Source organism: Vombatus ursinus, unplaced genomic scaffold (assembly GCF_900497805.2).
Source record: "Vombatus ursinus unplaced genomic scaffold, bare-nosed wombat genome assembly UNPS02014798.1, whole genome shotgun sequence".
Classification (NCBI taxonomy): domain Eukaryota; kingdom Metazoa; phylum Chordata; class Mammalia; order Diprotodontia; family Vombatidae; genus Vombatus; species Vombatus ursinus.
In genome coordinates, this window is record NW_020954576.1 from 11,444,340 (window position 1) to 11,454,268 (window position 9,929).

The 9,929-nt window shown below is 37.0% G+C and overlaps 1 protein-coding gene across 3 annotated transcripts in view; it reads left to right on the forward strand.

The window, feature by feature from the left end:
- Nucleotides 1–9,828, forward strand: part of LOC114050166 (galectin-8-like) — a 20,634-nt gene extending 10,806 nt beyond the window's left edge. For 2 of the 3 annotated variants that reach the window (XM_027871787.1, XM_027871786.1), the window contains 6 exons: nt 2,674–2,793; nt 3,991–4,047; nt 4,937–4,966; nt 5,828–5,916; nt 7,260–7,428; nt 9,239–9,828. In XM_027871787.1, the coding sequence (XP_027727588.1) occupies nt 2,674–2,793; nt 3,991–4,047; nt 4,937–4,966; nt 5,828–5,916; nt 7,260–7,428; nt 9,239–9,388 (615 nt within the window). In that variant the 3' untranslated portion in view covers nt 9,389–9,828. The remainder of the gene's footprint in view (nt 1–2,673; nt 2,794–3,990; nt 4,048–4,936; nt 4,967–5,827; nt 5,917–7,259; nt 7,429–9,238) is intronic. The other variant, XM_027871785.1, reaches the window with a different exon arrangement.
- The last annotated feature ends 101 nt before the right edge of the window (nt 9,829–9,929 follow it).

Genomic DNA, 9,929 nt, shown 5'->3' on the forward strand with positions numbered 1-9,929 from the left:
GCCACAGCATTCTATTACATTTGCATCCATTTTATGTGTGTCTGATTCTATGCAAGGTGAATTAGTTATTGAGGTACTGCAATGACCACATTTATAATATAATGTGTCCCCCAAATTGTGGTATGGTTTTAAGTTATAATAGCTTTAATAGCTTAAAATTACACTAAGATTTTTTGCATGTGAAGAAGAGAGGATAGGGAGAGTGAAAAGGGGTGGGGGAGCATAAGGTTTCCTAAGTGCTATAGTTTGGTTTTCTCTCTTGATTATAATATCATTTTAATGTCATTATAGTAGAGCCTTCACAAAAGTCGTGTCCTCATGTTATGTCATGTCATGGAAGTGACCCTGAGCTATACTATATATATTGTACATAGGTTTACCTGTACCAATAGAGCTCTGTGTGCCATTCCAGTGACAGACTGTGTCTGTTTTCTGAGGACCCTCTAAGTTTGGTCAGGCTAATTACCAGTAGGATGGCCACTAGGTGAGGATGAAGCCATGGTAACCTATTAAATGAGGAAAGAGACAAAATGGCCCTTACTTCTTTATGGCTTTTTTTTTTTTTTTTTTGGTTCTGGCAGCAATAGCAGCAAAGGGGGGGGAGGGGTGAGAAGAAAGATGATCTGAGAATCACAAAGTTTTTAAACCATCCATCCACACTGTCAGCACATCCTAAATATGAGATCCATGCCCAATGACAATTAGGTTGATGTGCCAGGTGAGGAACTGAATCTTATCAATATTAACATTCTTATTACAAATGAAAACAGAAGATTCCCAGCTAAGTGGAAGGAGGACCCACAGGTTTTCCTTGGAGAGGCACATGAAGGGGTCAGGAGAATTGTTTTTGCTATGTTTCCAAAGAAAATCATTTTATCATCATTTTATGGGACCTGTAAAAATAATCTACACAACTATGAAGATTATCTTTTATGAAGGTTATAAGAAGGAAATAGGAAGACTTTTGCAAGTTATATTCTCCACTAGGCCAGATCTTTACAGTCATGTAGTTGAAAGAAATGTGCTTATTGTGTGTTGACATTAGAAAAGCATTTGTTTTGCTAAAGCACAATGACACCTAAAAGCCTTATATTAATATCTTGAAAGATTATCTGAAAGACACAACAATGAAAATGACCTTGTTCAATGACCTGATTATTATTATCAAGTAAGGCATCAAACAGGAAGAAGTGTGCCCTCCAAAGATGTTTGCCGCTGTTATGGAGGGAGATTCAGAATAAAGGTCAAGTTAAAGAGGGGTTTCCTCTGTAGTGAAGTCCTCCAAATGTTTCTGTTTGCAGATAACATTATTTTGATTTTGAAACCTTGAAATGTTGTAGAGCATCCTAAATCAGATTCATAACCACTCAAAAGAGTTCAGAATCAATATCCACACAGATAAAAACTAAGCAAATGAATAGTTATTATACATATCCAACTTGTACTTGGATAGATATCCCATAGAAGTGTTCCACGATAGCTGATAAATATTGAACAAAATGGTCTCAGAGTTGAGTGAGATCATGGGACTATATGTGGGAAATTGCTTCTCTCTGAAACCAAAAAGCAACTTTTTAATACCAATATTCTTCTAGTGGGGTATGTATCTGCAAATCATAGTATACCACAGTCTTTGAAAAATAAAAATGGCAGACCACCCAAAGGAAAATGGAGAGACACATAAGTAGACTACAGCATATTATGTTACCAATGAGGATGTATGTAAAAGGTAACATAAAATCTATCATCAAAAAGATGTATGACTGAAAAAGGAGGTATGCTAGTAATGAAGTGAGGGTGAGAAATAATGGATGGCCAGTGTTATGTACTGCATTGGTACTAACTTAAATTCAGGAGAAATAGGAGACCAATCACACATTGGATAGACCTTCTCTGGATAAATTATGAGAGGACATGGATAAGAATCACACATGATGAGTTGCCATCTGTATACAGTAGTGAAATTACATGTCTCCTGGAGTAAGAAGTTATCTACCCAACATGGTACAGCATTAAAGTGAAATTCTAGCATAGTGTCTACCACATAGTAAAAGCTTGATAAATATGAGCTAAGTGACTAATAATATAGGCAAAGTTTAGAGGAAATATGATTTTTAGTCATATCATGGTCCAACATATTGTGAGATAAAAGAAGAAAGAATTGAGAGACAATGTGGTGCAGTGGAAAGACTATTCAACTTGGAGCGTGGGACTTGGTGTCATTGAAATTGAGTTCAAATCCTGACTCTGCCATTTACTACCTTGGGCATGTCACATAACATCTCAAGGCCTCATCTGTAAAATGATGAGACTGGACTAGATAACCTATAAAATTCTTTCCAGGGGGCAGCTAGGTGGCACAGTGGATAGAGCTCCAGCCTTGGAGTCAGGGGGACCTGAGTTCTAATCCGGCCTCAGACACTTGATACTTCCTAGCTGTGTGATCCTGGGCAAGTCACTTAACCCTTATTACCTCACCAAAAAGCAAAAAAAAAAAAAATCCCTTCTAGCTCTAGTTATATTGCATAATGAAATGAATTCCAAGATTAGAGATTGAAACTAGAATATTAAATTAGTTATCCAGAACTTCAAGATTTTAAATTAATTAAATTAAAGTTAAATATTAAAGCCTTTAGATTGCAGTATATTTCTAGTTTTCTGCTATCTTCATAGGTGGCTGTGAATGGAAAGCATCTATTGCTCTACAAACACAGAATTGAACCAGAGAAAATAGATACCCTGGGAATTTATGGCAAAGTACAGATTGTGTCAATTGGGTTTCGAAGTAACTTGGTAAGTACCCCCTGGTAGCTTCACGTTCTTTTAGAATTGCTTTTCTAATAATACTGTTCACCTTTAGAAACCAGGATCTTGTAGTGTAGGAATTCTTTACCAAGTGTCCATGAACCTGGGTTTTGGGGTTGTTGTTTTTTTAAGGGAGATAGATAAGTAGGTAGATAGAGGAAGAGATAGCTAGATAACTACATTTCAGTATACATAATTGATTTCCTTGGCGTAATTCACTGTATTTTATTTCATGCATTTATAAACATTAATCTGAGAAGGGGTCCAAAGGCTTCACCAGGCTGTCAAAGTGGTCTACGACAAAAAAGGGTTAAGAACCCTTCATCTTCTAGTGAGATTGAGCTAGTGCTGATCAGGAAATATCTCCATGAGTATGTTGCTTACCTTCTGGGGAGTTAATTAACTCCTTCAGCTTCCCAGAAGACCACTTAATAAACCTGGTTTTATTTGGGCCTTTATAATGTGTACTATCTCAGACCTGGAATTTTTTATTTTTTGAGGTGAGCTCAGGAATTTATACTTAGCCATCCCTGATCCCACTAGCCAAATGATCTGTCCTTCCTCAGATTTTTCATATATTATTCTGTCTGAATCTCCTTGGCCTTTATCACATTCTTTTATTATACTCATTTGTGTATAAGTTATATACCTCTTTTCTCCACCCAACCCCGACTAGATTGGAAGCTCTTTTAGGGAAGGTACTGTGTGTGATTTTTCATCTTTGCATCTTTAGCACTTAGCACAGTGCTTTGTATACAGCAGACAGTTAATAAATGTTTGTTGAATTCAGTTAGCCAACTTAGGGTCATATGGATTTGGCCTTCTATTTTTAACTTCATCACTGTGGTACTTACTATTGCCACCCAAAGGTGAGGAATCCATTCCAGGGAGAATGTCAGCGGTAAGACCAAACCCAAGACCTTTTTTTTCCTTACTTCCATTTCAGTTTCATAGATGGAGGAAGCTCAAAATATTTTAAAATGTCTCTCTTGGAGTTACTTTAAAGTACAGATAAATGGCTATCTCTTGTCCTCTTTTATTGTTCTGGGAGGAAAAAAAATCACTGTTTGACGTCAACTAATGAATTACATTTATACTTTAAGACTATGTAATTCCTTAAGCAGACCATAATAAGAAAGAATGTTTTGAAGTGTCAGAAAATTTAATTTTTAATCTGTTCTTTAGTCTTTACAAGGAACCCAAGCAACTTCTTCAGGAATGTTGAAGACAACTTCAGGAAATGTAAGTAGGAAAAAATCATCATGGTGGTCAAAGTTCTTTGGGTCACTTTGTAAATAAGATAACTAAGATGCAGGGCATTTATTTTTGTAATTGTATCTCAAATATGAGACCACAAGAGGCAAATGAATAAAAATGGAGAGAAACACTTTGTATTTCTAGAGTTCCAGGTTCAGGCAGAAGCTTAGGCTAGTAATGAAAGGATCATCTTTCATAGGAAAATATAACTCTTTCACAACTATTAGGAAACACATTACATCAGCTACTTAAAGTTAGAACACTGGCCAGATGAAGTTATCAGATTAACAGCTACAATAATAATAATAATAGGTGACATTTATCCAACTCTTTCAGGGTGCAGACGTTATCTCATTTACAATCCGTAACATCCCAGAAGAGATTTAATGTACCTAAACAGCTGGAGACAGTTTGAGCACAAACATCTTAGGGTTGTTTATGTACCCAAAGTAAGGGTCTTGTTGACTTCAGCACATGTATATGTCATGAACAGTGGTATGATTCTGAGCACTGTCTGGGTAGGTAGAAATAGGAATAAAAAAAGTATTAAGTACTTATGACATGCCAGGGATAGCAATCTATAAAGTTCACATATAATTCTGTGAGAAAATATTATAACATGATGACATATAAAAGACCAAGAAAAGCCATCCTCTGAATACTAAATTATCATTTAAAATGACTAGCTTATTATATTCTGGATACATCTTAAATTTATATCACTTGCACAAAACATGTGACATGAGGATTCAAGATATTGCAACCTTCTCCAGTCACATGTTAGTAGAAACGATTACAGGATCAGACTTTACCCAGATCCTAAAACAGAATCCTTTCCTGTTGTCCTTATTCACGTTATTTCTTTCTCTTCTAGCAGATGCAAACATCTGAGGTGTCACAATTTGTAAGTATTTTTTACTTTTAGATGAATGGCAAAATTATTTATACAGTGGATTAGAAATCAGTTAATGCATTTGGCAAATTGACTTAACTCTATTTTACTTCAGAAATGAAGTAAATGAATGGTTGATAACAGTAGCAGCCGCAGCAGCAGCACAAAGAGCCATATTCACCATGAATGTTCCAGGGTCAAATGTCAATTTATAATCCTTGCTTATCTATCATACATTTGTTTACCTCTCTGCCACTGAAATATTGTTTACCAATACTGATTCAATGGGATAAAGGTAAAAAAAAAGTTCTATGTTTTTTATAATAAATCATACACATCTCTTACTGCATTAGAAGGTAAATGCAACCATTTCCCATTTATTTGCGGCATATAAACTTCAAAGCTATCATTACATCAAGTTTTTAAAAATATACAGGGGAATAGTTAGCACTGAAAGAAATCATGTACATTTCCTAATGCACTTCCCCATTGAGAAGTCTGCAGTGTTATGCAGAATGTTGTTGTTCAGTTGTTTCAGTCGTGTCTGACTCTTCATGACCTCATTTGGGTTTTTCTTGGCAAAGATACTAAAGTGCTTTGCCATTTCCTTCTCTAGCTCATTTTTATAGAGGAAGAACTGAAGCAATCAGGTTTAAGTGACTTGCTGAGAGTCACATAGCTTACAGAATGCTGAATTGAGACAACCAGTCTAAGCAGTTCAGTTTGTGTCAGTTTCAGGTCATGGAGCTGATAATCTGGGGGCACCAGTGATGCCCCCTAAATGCAGAAATATGACTGGTTCATTTTGCCCATGTGTAACCTGCCTTCTCTAGCTCATACAGATCTGCTGAAGATGGTTCTTTTTTTTTCCAGACACTTCCTTATATTGCAAGATTGAACTCTGCTCTGAGCTGTGGACGAACCATTGTCATTAGAGGAGAAGTGAAGAAAAATCCAAAGGGGTGGGTAACACTAAACCAGCATTCCTAGAATATTGTAACTTTTTTGCTCAGATAACAGTTTAAAGCAGAGTAGTGCATTGCATTCCCATCAATATGTATATTTCCTCCAACAATACTGCCTTGAGTGGGGGAAAATCACTACTCATCCATGCCAACTCACACTATGTGGTCATACTTTCCCAATATTGTGTGTATACCAACAAATGTTTATTAAACCTTATTTGGGTCTAGAACTTGGAAGAGATGTCAGGGTTGGAGAAGGAGATTTGGGAATCATCTTCATGGAGGATGTAGGTGTGAATGAAATTATATAGAGAAGGGAGAGAAGAGGACCCAGAACTTGTTGGAACACCCACCGGAGAGGGACTATATTTAGCCAGGGTAGATGTTATCTCCTTTTCACATGATGAGATTGAAGCACAAAGAAATTAAGTAATTTACCCAAGATCACACAGCCAGACAATGGCAAAGCCAGGAACTAGAACTTGGATCCTAGCCTAGAGAACATGAAATGGACACTGTACAAAGAATCAGAGATTTAGGTTCTAATCTGACTCAGGTACTAACTAGGCTTTGTGACTTTGGACGAGTCACCTTTCAAAAATAGGTAGGAGGAAAGGGCAACTAAGTGGCACAGTGGATAGAGCACTGGCCCTGGAGTCAGGAGGACCTGAGTTCAAATTCAGCCTCAGACACTTACTAGATATATGACCCTGGGCAAGTCACTTAACCCTGATTGCCTCCAAAAAATTTAGGTAGGAGGTCATTATAGTAGTTCAGATTTGAAAAGGAAACTAGGGTGGCTGAGGTGAGAATGTAGAAGAGAGGCTGGATGTGAGAGAAATTGCTGCAGTAGGATCTATAGGATTTAGCAACTGACTGGCTGTAGAGAGGTGAGGGAGAATGCAGAATCAAAGGTGACTCTAAGTGATGAGCCCAGGAAGCCAGCAGGATTTTGCTGGTGCCATCAACAGGAATTAAGGGGTTGGGTTTTAGAGAGAAGAAGGAGTTTGGTTTGGAACTCAGTTAGTTAGAGGCTTGTGTAGAACACAATGTTAGGACCTAGTTCCATCCTACACCAAGGCCCGTGTATCAAAACTGCCTTCTTAAAACATCTAGCATATAATGTGGAGATAGTTTTACATGGTTTCATATGTAAAATGGGGCACTGTATTTCTTGCCTTCTCAGTGGGTAGGGGAGGAGATGGGGGAGGGAAGGAGAGAATTGGGAACTAAAAATAAAAAATGTTTAAATTAAAAAATAAAATTTTTAAGAAATCTGGCATATACTGACACCTTCCACTATTTATTGATTTGGGCTTTTTTTCTTTGTGTGCTTTTAGAAACTTTAGTATTGACCTAATAGCATCCAGTACAAAGGACATAGCACTGCATTTGAATCCCCGGCTAAGTGCTAAAGCATTTGTAAGAAATTCTTTTCTCTGTGAGAGTTGGGGAGAAGAAGAAAGAAGTATTACACACTTTCCATTCAGCCCAGGGATGTATTTTGAGGTAAGACAATCAGGTAAATGGAATGGTGGGTAGAGCAACTATTCACAACAGGCTCCATTTAAATTGATGTTTGGGGGCTCAGTTAACTAGGAGTAAGGGGGAATCTGTTTTCAATGCTCTTAATATACAAAGATAGCCAGTTGGGTGACTCATTAGAATTCATTCAACAACATCAAAATTTATGTCCTTGAAAGTAGGTATCACAAATTACCTAGGTAGCACGATACTAGTGAATGGTGATTTTAAATGCACAAGTGATGTCAAGAATTAGAAAAGCCATCAGGATATTGAATTTACAAACAGAAAGATACAAAAGTTATTATTAGTACATACCATTAGGCAACATAGGAGATTATGCTAAAGGACTTGCATAGTTTGAATTAGTAGCCCCTTCCCTCGAAATGCTTACAATCCATCAAAAATAAATTGAATAGAATATATATCTGTAAACTACATATAGTTTCAAAATTATGTAAATTAGCTCCAGTGTATGCTGTGAAGTTGAATTCAAATGCATGCAATAGAATAAGGAAATAGAAGAATACACCCAGAAAAGCTCACCCCACGATGACAAAAGAGCATCAAGAAACTAAATCCACCAAGGAAGAAAAAGTTAAAAAGGAATATTCAAAAGATGCCAAACAAGAAAAGCTAGCTAACAAGGGGGAAAAGTCAAAATCGACTAATGAGAAAAGTAAGCCAGCTGGTGCAAAGTCAGAAAAAAGAAAAAGAAAAGCTGAAGAAAAGGGTGTAGATAAAGACCATGAGATTTTGTCATTGAAAAACTCTAAACCATAAGTTGCCGAAATGATGAAGCCATCACCAAAGCACAAAATTGAGTCAGATGTAAACAAGAGAAAAAAAGGAAATAGAAGAAGCTGGGTATATCATGGATGATATCCTGGAAGACATAGATTTTAAGTTGGGTTCAAATGAGAAACATGCAATAGTGAAGAATATAGGATTGGTTGTTTTAGATCTAGGAGGACAGCTAGAACAAATGACAAGAGGATGGGAAGAAAAATGTGTGTGAGATGATAGCATTTTTGTCTATTTAAAGATAAGAGAGTAAGAATGAGTGAATTAAGACCATTGAAATAGGTAGGGGGAAGCCAAATTGGTTGGGTGCCCTAGAAGGAGTTGATACTCAATGCAATTGGTGTTATGAAGTTAATTCAGCATGCTTGGGGAAAGGCTAGATGGAATCAGGGAATGATACAAGAAGATTATGGTGCACATCATGAGTTCACCAAAACCTTTTTGAGAGGTTTTCATTGTCTCATAGCAATATCGAGTGCTATAAATATATACCGGGTTGCTATAAATAAATATGACTTTTGCCTAAGGTCCCATAATGACATAGCTATGATGAGTACTCAAACATCTTGACTTCTCAGGCCATTACTTGGATTGACTTTATTGAAAAGGATGCAAGGGCTTAGCAGCTTTTCTTTTACAGAAAGAATCTCCATCCTTTTTGTGATAAGCTCTGTGATACCCTATGATAAGGGAAGCAAAACAATTCCCAGGTGGTAAGGAATGAGGGTACAGAGAGGGCTGACAGTGAAGACCCTGAGTTCCAGGGAGTATAGTGGAATATACCATTCCCCTTACTGCTGGAAATCCCAGAAAACCAGGGAGAGGCCATTGAAGTAGCCATACCAAACTTAGAGATGAGCCAATAGCTTCCAACAACCTTAGCAGGAGCCCATCCAGCTGAATCAGAATGCTCTTGACTCTGCTTAAGTTATTATTGTTATTGTTCTTAAAGAAAAGCACCTACATTTCCTCTTTTTTTTGTGTGTTTCAGATGATTATTTACTGTTCTGCTAATGAATACAAAGTTGCCATAAATGGAGCCCACGTCTTGGAATACAAATATAGATTTAAGGAGCTTGACAAGATTGACACTCTGAAGATCAGTGGAGACATTGATTTATTAGATATAAGGAGCTGGTAGTTGGAGCCACAAGAACAGAATCAAAACATGGTTTATGTAGTGGGGGGCTTTCAAGAGTTATCACTGAAACATAACTTAGACTGGAATAGGGAAAAGAAATCTGTGGCAAAGGGGACATTATAGCCACTCCTGGTGTTATTCTGACTCACTCCCCACCACAGATTCCTCTTCTCCCACTTTCTTTTTCCCATTTGCCCACCTCCTCCCTCCTTTCTTCCCATTTCCTTGGGCATTGTTTAACTGTACTGGTACAATCCATGGTTAAAAAAAGGATTACTAAAGTCTATTCTAAAGGAATCCAAAACCTAGTCTAAGCTGAACTATATTTATAGAATCTGACTTAAAAGTTGCCAATAATCTGATGCTCTAGTTTTGGCTTACCATGAGGCATATAGAATACATTTAACAGCTAACTGTACCAAAAAAAAAGAAGAAGAAGAAAGAGAAAGAAAAAAGCATGACTTGTAGCTAATTCCTTTGTCATAATACCCATTTAGATTGTACAATAGCCTTAAACAATTCATCCATTACATAGACAAGT